We start from the raw sequence: 20,517 nt of genomic DNA on the forward strand, positions 1-20,517 counted from the left end.
TTTTCACTAGCATCTTTTAAATCTGTCTTGCATTAACCATCACATGTATGTACATTTTGTGTGTATTTTTATCCCGCATGTGTTTTCCATTCAGCATTTCCATAAACTCCAGGCTAGCCAGTTCTCTAGGGAACCTGTATGCTGCTTCAGATGATGCCGAGAGCAAACTGACATCATCGTCCTCTAGGACAGGTTATTCTGTAAACCAAACCTCCAGTCATTTGAATGGCAGTGCTCAGCTGCCTGCCAGAAATTACCGTGAGCTGAACAACAACCTGTACAACAGGAGCGGCAGTATTGGTACCAACCTCAACAGCTATGCCAATTCTCCCAGCGTCCTGACAGAGGAGTACAACACCTACAGATCTTTTATGGGGCTCGCTGCTTCTCCAGCAAGATACCTGAGTCGCTCAATTCCTGTAAGTTCACAGCCACGGCAGCCCTCCAAGGGGTTCAACAGGACCTTGCTCCTGCAGCTAGAGTTCCTTCAGAAGTTTCTAAACTATATTTTCTGGCCTTTTTCTGTCTCAGAAGTGCTCCTTTTTTATGCATAGAATCTTCTTTGCTTATTTCTTCAAAGCTAAAGTGACTAGCTATACTTGCCCTTGCTTTTTTAATGTTCCTCAAACATGCTATGGAAAACCTGTCTTTAACTTTCTAACATCTTTCATCCATACATCTTTTTTTCATTAGTCTCTCAATTTTAAATCTTTCACAATAAATCACTAAAAATGTAAAACTCATCTTCCTAGATGAGCACATGTAGAGGGCACCTTATTCAAAGGTGCTCTAAACAAATTGATATAGAAGAGAGAGCATTACCATCAGTGAAAGTGTCTGTAATCCACATTTAAAAACAGCTTCAAAACTTCTGCACCCTCTAAAACCCAAGATATACTTGTCCCGAGTGCCTTTTCATGTGCAAGCAAAATGAGGGAGTGAATATGACAAAAATACTTTTAGTACTTTTTTAATTTCAGGTGAAAAAAAATGAAGAAAGTATGCTGCCATGTCAGTAACCTTCAGTAGCCTGCTCCTCTGCAACTCCTTTTGGTGGCTCTGATTGTTCTTTCATGTTTGCCTTTATCCTTGGGGAAAGAGCATTAAAATATAAACTAAAGTGGGTTCTACAACAGGCTTTTCCTCTTACTAATTTGTTTTGGCGATTTATGATCAGCCATCACAGTCTTGAGACTACCCTGTTTCATTTTTATACCAAAAAAAATTGAAAATCTTTCCTTTTCCAAAAGTAGGTATTTTATGGTCCAAGAAGTTTACTTCTTATAGCAGTGGTTCTCAACCTGTGGGTTGCGACCCCTTTCATCAGTGTTCTCCATCTGTAAAATGGATAAATGCTAGGGTTGGGAATCACCACAACATGAGGAATTGTATTCAAGGGTCGCGGCATTAGGAAGGTTGAGAACCCCTGTCTTATAGTTTTAATGACAGTTGCCATTTTAAACTAGCATGTCTGCTTTTCTGATTTTAAATTTTGTATTTTATAATAGATGTAAGAAATGTGTTCTGCCACAATATGGCAGCATTTTTTAAAAAGTGAGTATATAACGTAAAGGACCATTTCTCAGCTTCCACAATCTACTTAAGTTACAGATATCTTAAGAGACATGTTGGCATTTACATGCTGGAGGGGTCAACTTCTTAACTATTTGAAAAGGCTGCTACAGAGCATGGCCTCTGTAGTTGCCATAATTTCAAACCAATAGGAAAACCTGTGCATTTGGCAAAGTAATCTCTGCTGCACAAAAAATTATGCTTCAGTAAATAAATTTGTTAGTCTTTGAAGTACCACAAGACTTTGTTATTATAGATCACTCTGACTAGCCTAAATCATGTCGGCTCAGTTGGGCTGCAGCACTTCAGATGCACTCAGATCCCTTCCCTCTCTATCTGCAGGTTGCTGAAAAATGAGGGGAGAGCATCATCTGAACTGCTGTACGCACTACTGAATAATATCCTCTTGTTTGATGAAAGCTTTAGGTTTTTCCTGACCGTATTTAGATGAAACTGTTTTAATAAATGAATGGTGTGTGTACTAGTGGTGAGGGGGAGGTTTGTAGTAACCCACGTTGGCGTATGTATTCATTTTTACAAGGGTTCCCAGAACTCTTTCTTATCAATATATATACTCAGTGAGACCCCATCTGTGGATACTTACCTCTAGAGGCTAACCCCATGGACAAATAAGATAGATATCTTGTCATCTACCTGTAATGTGCTTCATATTAACAGTATCATGAGAGCACAGATGAGGATAATAGAACATTGTACAGGCAGTTTACATGCCATGTTTGTTTGCAAGAAAGGTGAAACCAAAACAATACATTTAATTCCCATCTTGGGCCTATCTGTGGATCCTGAAATACAGAGGCCAGGACCATGAAAAGGTACACCAAGAGCCCCTCCCAAAGGGGGGCAGTGCGAATCCACCCATGAGAGCAAAACACAGCTGCACCAGTTGATTTGTCCTCCCCGAGGCACTTACTTCAGCAGAAAGGTGATTTCTCAAGTTTGTAGCTGTTGTGACCCTCCTTGGCTCTGGGACATAGTGCTGGAAATGGTTCTAGCACCCCTTTCGCTGGCATAGTGAGGGCAGGCCAGGAATGTGGCTGGGGGAGGAGCCAGTGTTAGTCAGCTCCTCCTGGCTATTCACCACCTTACGCTGGCAGTCAGCAGTTTAGACTTAATCCACTGAAAAGCATAAGTCTATTGAAACCCATGGGGGCTTATCGGCAACAGAGAGGCTTTTTGCTTTACAAGCCTCCCCACACTGCCAGGAAGCCTCTATGGGAGCTTGACTATTTGGATGGGGCTACAGTTCTTTGTACAAACCTGAGAAAAGCCCAGGGTCTGCAGAAGAATTCTGAATAAAATGCATTGTCCAAATGTTGGAATTAGTACCTGTATCTTTAAGAAGCCAATTCCCTCAAGGGCTATTATGGAGGTTTTTAGGCAACTGCACAGTTTCTATCTTGCAGGGAGGTTGGGTGGCTTTGCAGGGATTGCTTTACCATGTAGAACACCCCTGCTTCTCTCCCCTGGCCTTAGAGAGAGAACTCATCCAGGCCACTACTATTTAACAGTAGCCACTGTATAGGAGCCAGTGTGGTGAAGTGGTAAGAGTGTCAGACTAGGATTTGGGAGATGCAGATTCTAATCCCCAGTCTGCCATGAATGGGCCAGTCACTCACTGGCAGCATAATCTCCCTTGCAGGCTCAGGTGGATAGCTGTGTTATTCTGTAGTAGAAGGGCAAGGTACAAATCCATTAACACCATGAAGACCAATACAATTTCCAGGTAATAAGCTCTTGAGATTCTATAATATCTAACAATGGGAGCTTTGGACTCTTGAAAGCTTATACCCTGGAAATCCTATTGGTCATTAAGAATCTACTGGACCTGAATCTTGCTCCTCTACCTCGCAGGGTTGTTGTGAGGATACAGTGGAGAAGAAGATCATGATATAAGCTACTCTGGATCCTTGCAGGGGTAAAAGGCAAGGTATACATTAATTAAATAAATAAAAGCTGAAGACTGGGGATAGTGGGAAGGAAAGAGGGAAGCAGGATAAGGAGAGGGGATATAGAGTCTTCCCTGGGGGAGAGAAAGAGGAAATAAGTGTGGGAGAGGAGAATTTTGGGAGGTGCCTCCTGCAAGACTTTGAGAGTTTCCTGCTTGTATATTAAATTGCAGGATTCTGAACTAGGGATCTTAATAACCTCTTGCTTGTTGAAGCATCTGATTCATTTCACACACACACAGGCTGCTTTTCAAACATCACAATAAATTACAGTTTATAAATGGTGGTTTGATTAAATTCCAGGCAGATGTGATATCTGAAGGTAACCTAGCTGACTTGTTGGGTCTCTAAACCAGAATTTGTGTTTAGCGTGTTAACTATGGTTTACAACTATAGCTGAATGCCGAAATCCCAGTTTGCCACCTTTATCTCCTGCATTACAGAGATGGAAGCACAGAGTAGCAGAAAGATGTTACCTTATTTCATGGTTTTGTTCCGTTTGCCAAGATAACACAATTAGCATCACCCCACACAAAACAGTTATAGACAAAACCCACCTGCTTTCTTCCCCTTAAAGAGAGCTCCGGCTTCAGCTCGTTTCCCTTTGATTTCATAAAAAGAGTAAGTGAGTGTGTGTTGTGGCAATGACCATACGTTTCTTATGAAGTTTTTATTTTCTTTCTAAAGAAAACAGAATTAACAAATAAACCAGAGTTAGGAGATGAGCGTTGTAATAGATCCATTTTGTTTTAGTACACTTATAAAATGCACCTAAGTTTAAGAAGGTTTATAATTGGCAAAATAGGGGGGTTAAAGTTAAAAGATTTATTTTGATCAGGTGTGGAAGGACAGGAGGAATAATCATTAACCCAAAGGGAGGAGATTCAACATTCTATGATTCTGCCCCTAATAACAGCCAATAAATCACAAATAACAAGCAGGCTTTATACACAATGGTGCTTTTTCAGCAACTTTTCAATACAAAGGAGTTTAGGATAACATTCAGAGTTTCTGCTTGAAGGCAGGAAAAGAGGCAAGCCATAGACTTGTTGGAATTTACAAAGCAGGATTTATTATGTGTGCACTAGACTAACCAGGATTTAAACTAACCTTAGTTTACTGTGATATGCAAACATAGCGGAAAACCTGGAAGTATCAAGGGTGTGTTTGCAGGGGGTGTAGGCCCCAAACATTTGCTACTAAAACCGTTATACCCTCCTAAGCCAGTGGAAGGATCTAACTCTGTTTAAGACGGCGCTGTCAGGTTTTCTTCTGGAAGTTCTTTCACACACTCTCTTATGTATTGAAATAGAAGGTTCTTTACTATAGCTATGAAGAACAAAGGCAAGATGGGAATTCTCACAGCATTTCAAAGCAGAACAATCCATTTGTTTCTGGAAAAATCCATGTTTAGTTTTTGAAATGTTCCTTGCCTATGCTGTGCTTGTAAATGCATTCATGTAGTGTGTTGCCATGGCTTTTTTGTTTTTTTCCTTTTAAGTGCCAAAGAGGTTCAAAGGTTGATTCCTGTGACAGCAGTGGCACAAATGAAATGTTGTCTCAGATGTCATTCTAAATGCATTCTGCTGTTTGCATTTATGGGTGAATATTTTATAATAAGGATGGGAACAAAATAATATTGATAAATGTTGTGGGTCACCAGATAAATTATAGTGTTGGTTTCCATATGAGAGTAATGTTAATCCAATGTGGTATAGTGGTTAAGAACAGTGGGCTCTAATCTGGAGAACTGGGTTTGATTCCACATGGAACATGCTGAGTGACCTTGGGTCAGTCAGTTATCCCTGAACTCTCTCATCTACCGCCTAAGGTGCTTGTTATGGCGGGTGGTGGTGAGGAAAAGCGATTGTAAGCCCTGTTGAGACTTCTTATGATAGAGAAAAGTGCGGGATTTAAAAACCATCTTTTCTTCTTCATCCATAAAAGTATGCGTGAGGGTTGAGAGCCATCTAACATTTGAAGTCAATACAGTTTACTAAAGACTGCTTTGAACGTCCCACTTACTTTCTTCCCATGGTTGTGTCCATTGATCCATAGGCATGGGGGGAGGTTCAATCTGAGCTGGTTAGAACAGACTGCATGGAGCTCATTTCATGATTTCTTCCGTGGTCATTACCGTGGTGAACTGCATGGCACACAGAAAAAAAAATTACTGCACTTAGTTATTTATCCAAGTGAAGAAGACAAGTAGGGTTTATGTATGGGAATCAGCTTGAGGTTCTGATAAATTTTCACAATTAGCCATTTACAACATTCTCACACTATGGTCCATTGTAAGCATGTGAAAATTTGCACACGGCTTTCTCATTGCCAGCAGTGTATTACGGTTTCTTCTGCAGTTGAATGAGGCTATCATTGTTGTCTGTCTTAGCTTACATGTGAATGGAAGGGTTTCTTCTAACTTCTTTATCTGGAGGTAAGTCCCACTGGGCTTTACCAGAACTTACTTCCAGGTAAGCGTGCTTAATGTGGTACTACAAGCAGAGTGTAAATAATTGACAAGCTCTTAGCATAGCTTTCTTCTCAGTGCCAGTTAGCAGTACATGAGCAGGACTTACGAAGTTGCCTATCTTGACAAAACAAAGATGCTCCGTTAGTCTAGAAGCTGGTAGATGAATTGGGCAGAATAAATTTTTTCTGGAATTGTCCTTAATTCTGCTAACTTTCTCTTTCATTAACTTGACTGCTTGCAATAATAATCGTCATTTATACTTTCTTTTCCTCTTCCCTCTTTGCAAAATGCTAAGTGTATATAAACTGTTACAATATACTGTATAATGTGCTGCTACCTTACTCATTTCACACAAATTAGCCATTTCACTCACTGTCTAAACAGAAAAGAAAGCTGCAGAGCACTTTTCATTGTGGAATTTAAAATGAATGCAGTTAAACTACAAAAATTGCAATTCACTTTAACATTTTTCTTTACCAAGATGGCATCTAGAGATGTCTCTGAGTGTGTCCTTTGTTTTAAAGCACTTAATGTAAAAAGGCAGCAAGAACTCTTTGTTAGTGACAACAATCAAAATGTGAAGAATTACATAATAGTCAGTTAATCTCTTGGAACAGTTGTCAGCTACAAAACATTAATCCCATTTGTGATATAGCTGTTCTGTAAGCTGTCATCACAATTTTAAGGGTTTATTTATAATTGCTGTTAATTCAGAAAGATAGTTCCCTGCAGTAATTCCCAAACTTTGTGTCACGGCACACTAATGAGCCGTGAAAGAACTGTTCACGCACCACTAAAAATAAATTCAGCAAATTTCCTTGAGCCTGAAGTACATTTTGCTATCACTGAAGTACTGGTTGTCTCTGCACTGGGTATGATTTTAGAACATTCAGCCAGTGCCAATGTAGACACACCATAGAACTTTCTGCCCTCAAAGGAGTGTATCCATTGTTCTTCTGCCTGAGTGAATGTTCTGCATATGCCTCTTGATTGTAAAGAGGCAAGGAGAGGAATGGGGCTGGGCTTCTTGAAGAATGAGTACTCTTTCACATTAAAAAAAAACACCAAACCAACCTGTATTGGGGTAAGAATTAAACGTGGCTCTGATTTGAACTTAGGGGGAATGTGTGCCTCTCCTGTCTGAAGTCTGGAATACACTAAGGCTGTATTCAGACATCATGATAAACCCATGGTTTGATGAAAGTGTAGTTAGCTGGATTATGCATACGCAGATGGCCTGACAAATTGGAATATATTAATTGACCCCAAGCCTGGGTTTCCAGCTAGGTTCTGTAGCTATTAGTTGAGTAGAATCACTGCCTGGTCACAGAGATGTTTGCTCACAGAGCAAGTCCTCCTTGCAAGCAAAAGAGGCCATAAGCAAACATCATACAAATGACTAGTGAACTAATCAGTTTGTTGTGCAACCCACTGTTGAAACAAGACGAAGTTTAAACAAACCACAGTTCATTGTCTGAATGCAGCCAACTTTACTGCTATTTTTTCTTCATTCCTCTCTGTATTTCACTTCTGAGTTGGAATTTCACTTCACAGTTTGTTGAATGGTCATGCTATAGCTTGGGTGTGTTGCATATTTGTTTAGACTAACAAGCTTTCAGTTTGAAAGAATATTGTTTTTATATTGCTTGAAGGTTAATGAATTTCAGTGGAGTGTTAACACTAGTTTCTGTTTCTCATCTGTACAGTCCCTTCAGTCTGAATATGTTCAGTACTAAAGCCTTGTTGCTTCGGTGAAAGCTGGATAGCTCTTACAATTCAGTGTTCTTCACGGACAAGCAATATTGAGGGAAGCAAGGAACCCACAGGGAAGAAATCCTTTCATACCTGATTAAAACTCTAAAGACAACTAGGTCTTTGAATAACCACAAACTTCACTTAGTGACTGCTGCAAATGCACTGTACTTATGAATATTATAATTATGTGCACTGATGTGAGATTTTAATATTAAGGACATTTGTAATGATTTTAGCAATACATTTGTAAGCACAGCCGTGTTAACAATGTATATGTACTGAGTAAAATATTTTGGTAAACTCTGTGTGTATATGTAATATATACATAAGTTATGTAAAAAAAAGTAGACTATATTTTGATTTGTTTAGGGTTTTTTTTACCAAAAATGTGTATTTTTGAATATGAGAATTTTATAGTGCGAAGATTAGCCTGAACTCAGAGAAGCCTGTGTATAAAAAGCACTTATATTGGGGGATGGGGGGGGGGGAGTTATCTTGGGTAGCAGCCTCTCACAGCTCCATGGAGTACAGCTTTGGAGGTTACCCAACTTTCAGAAAGCCCAAGTGTCCGCTGCTGGGGAGCAGGGAGGTGAATGGCTCCTGAGAATACACAGAAGGCAACTTGCACAGCTCTGGGTTCTAGCCCTTAGGGACAGAACATGCTGGTTTTATTTCATGCATATATCACAGAAGTTAAGTTTAAATAACTACTTTGTGGAGAACAAGTTGATCACATTCTTGTTCTTTTAATCTTTTAAGTGCTAATACGTAAAATGGGCCTTCAAAAGGGATATGCCTTTTCTGGCCTATTCTAAAGTCCTCAGTTGGTTTCTTCTTTTTTCCCCAAAGTGGGAAGGGAATGTAATTTTAAACAATCTGTCCTACTGGTGAATATTTTCAGCCCAACAATTTCTTTTGTAAAAGATCATATCTACTCTTGGAGCCTTACTTTCGGTATTGTTTCCTTCATAATGTCTTCAGTGCTAAAAACTGTAGTTCTAATGCAGGGGTCTGCAACCTGCAGCCCTCCAGATGTTTATGGACTGCAATTCCCATCAGCCCTGCCACCATGGCCAATTGGCTGATGGGAATTGTAGTCCATGAACATCTGAATGGGAATTGTGGTCCATGAACATCTAGAGAGCTGCAGGTTGCAGACCCCTGTTCTAATGGAATGTAAACCCCAGAAGCAGCATACTGCTTTGACTGGTAGAGAGGATTGGTGCCTCCCAGGTAGAACGTTGTGTTTCTCTGCATTTGTAATGTCTTCAAGTTTAAGTGTGCTGGACTTTTTTACTTCTAAAATGCAAAGTGTTATATAAAAGGTGCAAATTTGTGTTGACACAAATCTAGGTGGAGTATTACACATCCTTCATTAGAATGTGCAAGTGCGTTGTTAAAGTTTAATGCAGACCATTCTGTCCCATTGTCACCCTGTGCTGATCACATATTCCACCATGCTGGGCTTGTGCTCCCAAATACAGTTGTTGTTGATTAACATCAGCTTTCATTCTGTATTAACTTCAGTTATCAGAGCCTTTCAAACAATGTAGCTGAGATAAATGTAAGCGTGTACTGGAATTATTCAAAAATAGTTCTGAAATGGCGTCATTCCCACTTGTTTCTCGGTTTGCAGTGATAGCAGGTGTTGTCGTTCAGATTGGTGTAAGTATATAAGCAAAATGATAACATGTTTTGTTTACCATTTATAGCATACTTAGAAGAAAGCCCAGCATGCAATATTAGACTAAGTGAAGGCTTTTTTGTGGCCTATCAAGCCAGAATAATTAGTTTTGACAAAAAGGTGTACATTAATTTGAAAGGAGATGGTCATAATTGTGATAGCTAATTGATTGCATCTGTTTTGGTCACTGAATGCAATAATGTAAATTTTTATAATGTACATAATGTATTGTATATGAGTGATTGGCAAATTCTAAGGTAATTCTATCTCTTGCAAAGTTTCAGATGTATTTTGCTACTAGTGTACTTACTAGAAAGATACTTATTTTTGAAATGTAGACATTCAAATGCTAATCCATAATAAAAGTGAAAATTACACAGCTTCTTTATTTCATTGTTGTTGAATTTTACCTGCCTGGGGATTTTAATAAATATAATTCTGCTCAGCTGTGACTTGATGCCCTCCCCCCACTAAAAAAAACCCCAGTTTGCTTCATAGCACATTTTATGACCCCCTGGAACTTCCTTCCCCCAAACTGTGCTTCAGAATGACTACAACTTTTTGTACAGTTGTAGCTAACACACACTTTTTCCTGAGTTCTGGTTGGGATTCAGGAAAGGGGTCTTTGTCAAGGACTGCTTACAACCCTCCTGAACTAAGGTTGGTGGTTGCTTCTTCCTCATTACCTGCCAGTATTTCTTCTTTGTTTTGGCCTCTGCCCAGACTTTAAGAGTTTTCAAGCTTGTTTCAAAGGCAGGTAGAAAAACTGTATTGCTCATCGCTGAGCATTCGCTGTGGTGGCTGCCACCTTGTGGGATTGTCTGCCTCAGGAGGTCAGAAGTGTGACAGAACGGTCTGCCTTCAGGAGGCCAGCAATTGTAGTTTAAATTGCTTGATGGAACTCTTAACCCATTTTCTCTCCCCTCCATATTGTTTACAAGATTTTATACTGCTTTTATTTCGTTCTTCTCTAATCATACAATCCAATTTTATTGCATTGTTTATTACATTGCTCTTTACTGCATTGTTTCTGTGATTCCCCTTGAGACTCAGTGAGGAAGGTGGATAATAAATGAAGCAAGTGGTTAATGAAATAACTCACTTCACAAGTGAAGACTACAGTAAGATGGGGAAGGAGAAAATTGTGTGCACTGCTCTGAGCTCTTTGGAGGAAGGTGGGGCTAAAATATAATAGATGGCGATTGCAAAAAAATACATAGTGCGGGGGAGGGGTGGTAGTGGTAGAATTGCTTGACTGGGTTTATCCATAAGGTGAAAGAATTTATCCATCGACGAGCAGAAATAAAAACATGGGTACTTTTAAAAACTGCTGGCTTTGATGTGCTATTCATCATTTTTATTCTGTTGGATTGTGATTTTTTTCTGTACACTGCCTTAGTGATTTTCAATGGAAAAAATTAAATTAACAGCTTTTAAGTGTAACTGTAAGAAACATCATCTCTCACTGTGTGAGCGTGAGCTGTAAGAAAAACATATTTTCACCAGATCTGTACCTTGCCCAGTTCAAAGCTCAAGAAAAATCTCAACAGAGATAGATGGATAGATAGATATTCGATCACTCCATAATATAAAGATTCTGTCACCAGCACGTAAGTGTGTCTGAATATTGCAATTAAATTTTTGCTCTAAAATTAGATTTTTTTAAAAAAAGCCATAGATGTATAAAATCTTTCCCCAAAATAGCACAGACTGGAAGAAGTCAAGTACACTGAAGTGTGAGCAGAGGTGTTTCTGTCCATCCTGGGGTGGATTTTAGCTGGATTTAGGTCCAAGAAAAGTGAACTGGAGGGTGGTGTTAAAACCAGGGTGCTGGAAGTGTGTATTAGGGAGTGGGAAGCACTTCGGTTGTGTAATTGCAATCTCTCCAGAGCATGCAGAGCTCTTTTCCTCCCCTCCTTCCTGCTCTCACAAGCCTGAAATCTGCTGAATAATTCATAGGGAAGAAGCATTGAATTTTCTCTGGCTGATATGCATCGTGTGTACTGTAGAAGAAGCCTTGAGTTTTCAGATGAGGAGCTTCAGTGCTCTTGAGGCTGTTCGTTACCCAGTATTTACGCAGGTAATCACCCTTTCTTCTCTCTCACCTGTTTGCTTGCTTCTCTTTGGGCACTAGATGCTCTTGCCCATCTTGTGAACTTGATTCCAACAGTGGAGATCTGTCAGATTGTATGCCTTCGTCTGCTGCTGATGCGGTCTTCTTCTGCTTGCCTGGCTTCCAAACACTCGCCGAAGATCATGAAGGCTGAATTCTCTCAAATTTACCTGTTCTTGTTTCACCGTTTGAAGGATACCAAGGATGCCAACAACTGACTTCCAAGATTTTGCATGTACTGATGTGGAGAAAAAGTTGTATTGTCTGATTTAGATATTCTCAGCATGTTGTTGGGTTGTGCATGGTGCTTCTTTATCTTGATTTCTTCATGGCCACCTTCAGTGGTGAGATCTGTCTAAAGGCTGAGGTGCAAAAGCACTGGATTGAAGCTCTGCAGCATGCCCAATTCCTCCATCTCCTGGAGTTCAAGCTCCTTGCATCTGCTGCTTTGTGAAGAAGACTCCCTCAGCTCCAGGATCTCTTTGTCTCTTCTCTTTGTACTGTTGGCTATCTCTGGCACTTTATCCAATATCACAGTCATTTATCTGGTCTTTACCTTCAGGAAGCTGCGCACCACTAGCAATACTTTCATTGTGAATGGTTGCATTGCTGATCTATGTGTGTGTGGACTTTGGATGCCACAGGAAGCAGTGCAGGGGTTGCTACCACCAGGCTCAGCTATGGCTCGCTCCAAAGGGTATCTCTTGCTCCGGGTTGGGCTTGTAGGTTTAGGACTCATTGTCTCACTTCTTTCTCACCTCTTGGTGGCCCTCAACCGATATGTCCTCATCACCAAGCCTCCAATCACATACCAGGTTGTTTACCAGCAGAAGCACATGGCCTGGATGATTGGCTTGTCATGGGGTTGTGCCCTGCTCCTCTCCTTGCTTCCATCCAGACTGCAAGCATGGCAACATGACCAGAAGGAGTCCGGAAGTACGACTAGCAGAAATGGCTCCAATTACACAGGCCTGTTGGTGGCCCTAGCTCTGCTCAGCCAGACGCTTGTGCTGCTGCACTGCTACATGGGGATTGTAAGGAGGGTGCAGGGCAGCGTCAAACGAGTCAGTGTCCTCAACTTCCACCTGCTTCAGCAGCTGCCCTTCCCAGCTGCTCCACAAGTGCCACGCAGGACACAACGGCGCTTGAGCAGTATCTCTGTGTTGCTCCTCTGCCTTGTGTTTCTCCTGGCCACCCAGCCCCTGGTGTGGGTCAACCTGCTAGACTTTTTCTTCCAGCCCATCCCTCGGGGTGTGCAGCTAGCCAGCTGGCTACTCTTTTGTTCTCTGTCTGCTTTCAATCCACTGCTATATACCTGGAAAAATGAGGAATTCCGACGTTGCATGCGTTTAGTTCTACCAGGAAGGGAAACTGCAGTGGTAGCAGCAGATACTCTGGCCCTCCCCACTGTCTCTCTTCCCCCTCAGGGGCCATCTCAGCAGGATACAAAGTTAGAGAGCAAGGGGAGCTTGGTGCTTTTGTGACACACCTTGGAAAACATGTGCATCTTAAGTGAAAAGGTGCTGAGAGAAATTTCTGTTACTGAAATGTCTGTGACTGGAAATGTCTCACTGAAATGCTGTCCACAAGCTCCCTGAAGAGAGGCATCACTTGCTACCATAGCGACACTTAGCTGAAAAATGTGTATGTGCCTAAAATTTTTGTATCAAATCATTTTTTTACTTCATGGAATTTTACAGTGGTTTATGTAGTCAGGCTGAAAGGATAGTAAATACCTCATTTTGCCTGTCAGTGTCTTACTTTTTTGCCTGAAATTTTGCATTCCTTTCTTGGCTCACTGAAGTGTCAATAGAGACCAACTTGTAAGAGTAGGATTGCTGCAGCTCAGTAGTGGAGGGCGTGCTTGGTATGTGTAAAGGCCAAAGAGCTGGCAAAGACCCTCTGTCTGAGACCTCAAAAGGCTGCTGACGATCAGAGCCAAATAAGTTCCTCAGCATTTGGTTCTTCCTCTGTTTCTGTTATAAGGTAATGAATTGTGGGACTAGGAGTAGAAAATCCTTTAGAACTTGATAGTAGTATTTCTCTACTCTACTTAGGAAGTGTGGGTTTATTTGGAAGACCAACAGGAATCTAATTTCAAATTATCAATGTACAGTTAAAGCAGGTTAGGAATTTAGAACATCTAGCAGCAAAATAGCCACTATTATGATGGGCAAGCAACAAGACCTCAAAAGAAGGTTAAAAAAATCCAAATCAGCTCCATGGATAATGTATTGTATCCAGTGGGGATATGAGTTCAGATTGTACTCAGTCAAGGGTATCCTTTCACTCTAATTCACCTCACAGGATTGTTATGAGGGGAAATTGGGTTAATTCTCATGATGGCCACCTTGACTGAAATACAAAGGAGAGGCCATAATGAAAATATAAGTGTTGGAGACATAGTGTGTGTGCGCACTATGAATTCTGTATATAGAAAAATAGCCTCCCTCATGAGGTCTCCATTACTGGAAGCAGCTTAGGTAAAACTTCTTTTAGGAACACAACATCTTTCACAGACAATAATATGGACAGCTTTCTGACATGATCTTCCCGTTAACATGTTATCATTCCCCAGCTGTATATAAATAATGGTTGGGAACTGAGTTGCTTCGCAGCCTCCAGCACACTATTCAGTCTATTAGCTTTCTATACCATTCTATACCCTCTTCAACAAAAATAACTAAATAGATTTGTAACTTCACCAAATGCTGGATCATATTGTAGATGGTTCTGCTTGGGTCCTAGTGCTTACCTGACAGAACTAGGACCCAGCTGCAGCGTGCGGCGGATGAACTGAAATTCTACATAATTCTTTTTGTTGAAAAGGGTATAATTCTTGCTTTTCACTCTCAAAATATGATTTTGACTTAAGTGTGAGCAGCTTGTTCTGAGTTTCTAAACATTTTTTAAAAAATAAAGAACAACTCTTAAAGTCATTAAATATTTAATCAGCCCAATGATACACTGGCCTCAATGTGGCTAAACCAGGGGTAGGGAACCTGCGGCTCTCCAGATGTTCAGGAACTACAATTCCCATCAGCCTCTGTCAGCATGGCCAATTGGCCATAACCAAGGTGCCATTAATGTATTTTCCATGTAGGGGAAAGAAAATTCTTTCCAAAAGCTGTGTGTGAGAATGAGACAGAGGGCTCCACACTGTAATGTTAGAGTGGATGTTATATGTAATATCCCTGCTATGCCCAAAGGCCCTGTGCTCTATAGCTATGAAGTCTTTACAATATGTAGCTCTGACTTTTTTGGGTAGTTCTGGAAAATCAATACTGCAAATTTCAGTTCCATAAATGACTAAGTGGAGTTTAGAATGGCTGCTGAAAGCACAGAGGTTGGCCACTCCAGATCTCAATTATGTGGGAGATGTGGAATGGTTCTAAGGAATGGTTCTGGCATGGGCTAGATCTTGGGTTGCCAGCCTCCAGGCGGAGCCTGGAGATTTCCCATAGTTATACCAGATCTTCATGTGACAGAAATCAGTTTCCCTGAAGAAAATAGCTGCTTTAGAGATGGGTTCTATGGCAGTGCGGAGGTTCTTCCACCCAAACCCAACCCTCTCCGGCCTCTAGCTCAAAATCCCCTGGAATTTCCCAACTAAGAGTTGGTAACCCTTGAAAGGTCAAAAAGTCATGTGATATTTTGACTCCATGGACAAATCCTTAAATAACTGGAGTGAACTATTTTTTACAGATTCAAATTTACTACTAGCAAATATATATGGACTTGCCTAATCTGGAATTTTCCAGCCTGCATGAGCATTGCTCTCCCGCATAACGCAGAGGCTGGTAACAGATGAGAGTGGGAAGGCTGCAAAATTAAGCTTGGGAGAGGGCAAGTCGTGAGGCAGCGCAACACATCACTCTGCTGTGCGTTTCATTGCTTGTGCTTCTGCAGGAGACGTTCTGTGTGCAAAAACCGACATGCTGAATTGATGATCAGACTCCCAGCCCTTTAAAAAGCTGTAGGAGAAAGGGTCTCACTAGGTTTGCTTTATTCCACAGTGTGGAAAAGTTGTACTAGGACAAGCTACAACAACTGAAGCTCCCCCTTTTTAAAGACACCGTCAGATTCAGGAACCCTCTCCTGTTTCGAGTGTTGTGTGTCTTGCAATAATAATTAGTAACTTAATAAAGGGTACATTTTATTTATATATAGTTGCTCTTAACGGCAGTTCTCGAGATGAAGGCAGCATGCTATAACCTAATCCAGGGGTAGGGAACCTGCGGCTCGAGAGCCGCATGCGGCTCTTCTGCCCTTGCACTGCAGCTCCACGGGCCACTGGCCCCATCCTTGCCCGGCCTGCAGGTAGCAGGGCGGGCGCACCAACGGCCCGCGGCTGGCTGGGCCGTGCCGCGGGCTTCCCCTCTCACCTGCCCTGTTGGAGCGGGGCGGGTGCTTTCCCGGCGGCCGGCGAGGTCGAGCCGCTGGCCCCATCCTTGCCCGCCCTGCAGGCAGCAGGGCAGACGCATCCATGTGCTTCTCAGAATGAGCGGAGTAAAAAGTTAAAAAACCCAATATATACAGTGTTATCTTTATTTTAAATGTCAAAAATTATTTGCGGCTCCAAGTGTTTTCTTTTCCCATGGAAAACAGGTCCAAATGGCTCTTTGAGTGTTAAAGGTTCCCTACCCCTGACCTAATCTCATCAAGGTCAGTAATTTGAAGGGAGACCACCAAGGAAGGCTATGCAGAGGAAGGTGATGGCAAACCACCTCTGCACAAACATTTGCCTTGAATGTGCATGTGTGTGCCTTATGACAACCCAGCTGGCTTATGGTGACCCTGTGACTGAACATGGAGTTTCCTTGGTCATATTCCTGGGCAGCGAGTGTCTAGGAAACACTACTTCATCATTGAAGCAAACTATACAATTGTAAACACTCGTGTTAGACAAAACATGCCAAAAGGAGAGATTAGCAGGATGATAGCATGCTTTAAGAGAAAAGTAAATTGGAAATAGAGCCTTCTTAGTGGAGCCCCACACATAGAAGCAACAGAAGAGGGAGATAGAGTTCTGTTTCCTGATCTGCCCAGGCTGAGAAAGTGTGGGTTGACGTTGGAGTCCCTGCCAATCAAGACCGCACATACAAAGAGCAGCCAGGAAGGAAGAACTGGTGCACCCCTCTAACAACTCTCTCCCTAGGAAGGTCTGCCTTCTGTTTAGAAGTCTAGCAGTTCAGGGCACCAAAGATAAAAGAATGTACTTAACACGCTAAAAATCCTCAGCTGTGGGTTTCCCATAGTGCTCCTGTCACCATGAACAGGCAAATAAAAAGCACTGGGGTTTTTTTGCTTCTAATACACATTCTTACCCCCAGTTCCATGACATTTTGCTTAAAAAGAAGAGTGTCAATTGTGATTTTATATGTCTGGCAAGGAGTACCACATGTACTCTGCAAACCTTAGCCCAGAAAGTGCCTGCCTGAGGTTTATATTCTCCTTTTTTCAAATTCTCTACAGCAATAGAGGCTGTTTTCTTTGCCTATTCGTTTAAAAAGAGAGAAAGAAACAGAATAAGTTGTAGGCAGTTTTAAAAATGGAAAGTCAGGCTACATAATATCAGCCTATAGCAGCAGTTCCAGGTTGGAAGCAAACAACTCTGGCGAATAGCATCTGCTTAGATTTGGTGTAAGTGTGATAAAGCCCTTCTCCTTTAGTAACTGTAAACCAGTTTTATTTAGTACACACAGATGTAGGACAAATGGCTGCAACTGATGTCATCTCTACTTTATATAGACTTAAAAACTGATGAGAAAGTGTAGCATTTTTTCTGTTGCTAGGGTTCAGTTCATACATGCATGTTCAGCGTGGTTTTGATTCCAGCATTCATTAATGTCCGGTGTTTGTGAAAGAGACATTACGGACAGAACTTTCATATAATAACCAAGGGCCAGCTCAAACAGAATGCATTTCAATTAAGCCAGTTCTCATATTCGTGGGGAGAGGAGGCATCAAGGGCCAAATTGGTTAATCAGTCATTTCACCAATATGTATAAACACACCCCCAGTCTTCAGAGACTTTCACATGTATTTTACTAGCGACTGGCTCAGATGATCATTTCTGGGTGGAAGAATCGCTGCAATATACATTTCTGGTCAGGTTTTGTTTGTTTGGCTAAAATCAATCAGTGGACTGGTTTATGCCAACAAAGCGCATTTGGCAAAATCCATCCTAGTGTTCATTAAGTTGTTAAAAACCTGCTTGTAGCCCAAATGAAGAATCAAAAGTATTGCCCTTGTCCCAAAGCTGTGTATGTTAAGCATGACTAAGATCTCTATGACGTCAAAGACTGTGTCATCAGAGCAACGGTGTCAGTGGCAGGCAGGGGTCATGATGGGTGGGCAGTAAACTTGCTTGCAAGAGTAACAAAGACCCCCTGTAATTCCAGAATGCCGGCTCCAATCAGGCTGCAATCCTAAGCGCATTGAATAACGTGGGACTGACTTCTGATTAGATCTGCTTGGCAAAAAAGCAGCTGAGGCAGAACAGCAAGAGAGGCAGTGCAAAAGGTTTGATAGGCCCACAGTGTGTTAATTTGTTGTTGTTGTTAATACACAAAAGCCTTATGCTTCACTTCCTGGAAAGAAAATAGTTAGTAGAAACCTACGAATTCCACGCTGTCAGCTTGGCAGGCCCTTCACATTCCTGTCCCATTGCTAACACGATGGAGATAAATGAATTGCATGTCAGAGAACAAACTGTGTTCTGTGAAGAGTTACAGCAGACTGGGGTTTGGTCCGCAGGTGCAGAAGAATGGAGTTTCAACCCAAATTCAGCCTGAGAATGGCAACTTACTTTTTGGAATGCTTCACTATGTGAAAAGTGCCTTGTAAACAGAAAAACAAAATAGGTAAAGAGCTGGGCTAGACCCTTCTAATTGTGATAGCTGATTTTGTATTTTAATTGGAAGGTTAGCTTGTCTTAGTTTACATGAAGAGCACTCAAAAGCATGCCTCCTCATTTTTAGTCTTAAAGTGATCCACTCCATTCAGCCGTCTTTCTGCAAGTGGAGAGCAGAACTGAGACCAGGGGTCCCCAACATGAGACCTGCGGGTATAGAGTTTCCAGGCATGGCATGGCATGGCATGGCAACCAGTGGGAGGCAGAGAGAGCTGCAGTTGGGAACATTGTGACATCCCTTCCATGGAAAACCACAGAGTTTCTGGTGATACCTAGAAAGAACTGATGTCACTTCCAGGTTTTCCCTGGAAGTTATGTCAGGCTGACAGCCCCCTCCTTTGGTGCTTGGCAAGTGTTTTTAGAGAGTGGGAAGGACCAGGTAGGAATTTTTCCCAGCAGGGTTGCTGATTGGGAACTGAAAATCTGATTAGCTGGCAGATTTAAAAAAAAAATTGCTTGGCATCATCTGCCACAACAACTCAAAGATCTTCACTGTATGGCTGAAGAGAAGATGTTCGTGTGCAAGAGAATATTTTTAAACAACATGTTTATTTAAAAGGGCTTGCTGTTAAATAGAATTTCTACTTGAAATGTTAAAAGAGTTACTATTAGAAATATGCATGACTTCACCCCCTTACATTTTATGATTGGCTCCACCTTTTGTGGCAGCCATTTTATAGTTGTTTTTGCATCCTGAGGCAGCCATTTTGTAGTTGCACTTACCACCATGTGTCACAATTCCAAAGTGCCTGTAGGCTCAGAAAGTTTGGAACTTGAATTGCCAACTCTGGGTTGGGAAATTCCAGAAATTTAGGAGTACAGCCTAGGGCGTTTGGGGGGTGAGACCTCAACAAGGTATAAAGCAATACAGTGAGCTGCTTCAGGGGAGATCAGTTACAATTCTGGGAGATCTCCAGGCCTTACCTGGAGGTTGGCTACCTTAGGAGCCCCTGCCTTAGACTCTGTACGATACAGGAACCTTACATGAATGATGATAGTGATAGCGGAGCCAGGAGAGAATCCCGCTCCTGGACTGTGTCTGAACTAAAAACGTTTTGAAAGATTTATTCTGTTTTGTATTTATTAGGTAGAAACTAGTTTGTATTAGATAAGAATAGGATTTGTAAGTTTCCCTGTACTTGTGTTTGTATGGAACCTCCTTGGCCCAAGGCAGAGAGCCATCTCTGCCTCACCCGGTTATCCCATTCACGTGTAAAGTTTCTTGATGCAACAGGACAAAGGGAAACCTCCGTCGAGGCGCCTTGCCCTGCCTAATCCCATCAGCAGGCAGATAAGGGGAACACGTCATCGCTCTCTGCCTCCTGACCCTGGACACCTGGAGAAAACCTTTGTGTTTCCCGTCAGTGGGCTCGTCATGCGCCTCGCCCTGCTGTGGCGCGAAACTTCGAGAAGGGGATGCCTGCTCGGACATTGATTGGTTCCTACTGCATGTTGCAATGTATGATTGGTTGTTTTGAATTTTTGTTAATGAATGGTGGTAGGCTGTATTTGGTCCTCCCGGACTCCCGACGGGAGAAAGTGTATATAAAAGGTGTTGCAAAGCATGCTAGGCTGGGCAGCGCGGTGTTTTGTCTTGAAGGGAGGTGCACTGACACCTAGGTCAACATCTCCAATAAATCACACATTTATCAAGCGCAGCCGGGGACATGCTTGCTTGGAGTTCCTGGGCGCTGCCGAAAACGCTCTACCTCTGAGTAAGCGGAAAGTGTTATCCTGAGCAGCGCGGTAACCAGTTGAGGGGCACAAATCCGGGATTTACGCAGAGACGCTACAGGAGAGAACCGGTATTGCTCTCGAGGAACCGACCGGACTGGGGGAGTGCAGTTCCGGAGACTTGCGCCGGTTGCAGCAGTTCGGAGGTCGGAGGACCTCTGTTTGGTGGGAGGTTGTGAACGCCCTCTGCAGGACAGAGTGGGAAGACGGTTACCAGAGAAAGAAAAAAAGGGCCGGGAGATCCCAGAGAGAGAAGAGAGAGAGAGAGAGAATTCCGGGATATGCACAAAAGAAGGAGCGGGG

The 20,517-nt window shown here is 42.1% G+C and overlaps 2 protein-coding genes and 1 long non-coding RNA gene across 5 annotated transcripts in view; 2 read left to right on the top strand and 1 right to left on the bottom strand.

The window, feature by feature from the left end:
• CDC14A (cell division cycle 14A) overlaps positions 1-20,517 on the top strand; it is a 104,511-nt gene that overhangs the window by 67,569 nt on the left and 16,425 nt on the right. Inside the window, exons 15-16 of one of the 3 annotated variants that reach the window (XM_048496820.1) lie at positions 95-419; positions 7,719-9,831. The exons of 1 other annotated variant lie outside the window; for it this stretch is intronic. In XM_048496820.1, the coding sequence (XP_048352777.1) occupies positions 95-419; positions 7,719-7,748 (355 nt within the window). In that variant the 3' untranslated portion in view covers positions 7,749-9,831. Of the gene's footprint in view, positions 1-94; positions 420-7,718; positions 9,832-20,517 lie in introns of those variants that run through there. One more of the 3 variants, XM_048496823.1, reaches the window with a different exon arrangement.
• The window catches only part of LOC125432824, a 42,141-nt gene continuing 25,719 nt past the window's right edge, over positions 4,096-20,517 (bottom strand). Inside the window, exons 2-3 of the long non-coding RNA XR_007244551.1 lie at positions 5,565-5,685; positions 4,096-4,220 (exon numbers count right to left, since the gene is read on the bottom strand). This is a non-coding gene — a long non-coding RNA (uncharacterized LOC125432824). The remainder of the gene's footprint in view (positions 4,221-5,564; positions 5,686-20,517) is intronic.
• Positions 11,547-13,281, top strand: GPR88 (G protein-coupled receptor 88). Its single transcript, XM_048496824.1, has one exon. The coding sequence runs from the start codon at positions 11,963-11,965 to the stop codon at positions 13,046-13,048; it is 1,086 nt and encodes a 361-aa protein (XP_048352781.1). The 5' UTR covers positions 11,547-11,962; the 3' UTR covers positions 13,049-13,281.

Source organism: Sphaerodactylus townsendi, linkage group LG05, assembly GCF_021028975.2.
Source record: "Sphaerodactylus townsendi isolate TG3544 linkage group LG05, MPM_Stown_v2.3, whole genome shotgun sequence".
Lineage (NCBI taxonomy): Eukaryota > Metazoa > Chordata > Lepidosauria > Squamata > Sphaerodactylidae > Sphaerodactylus > Sphaerodactylus townsendi.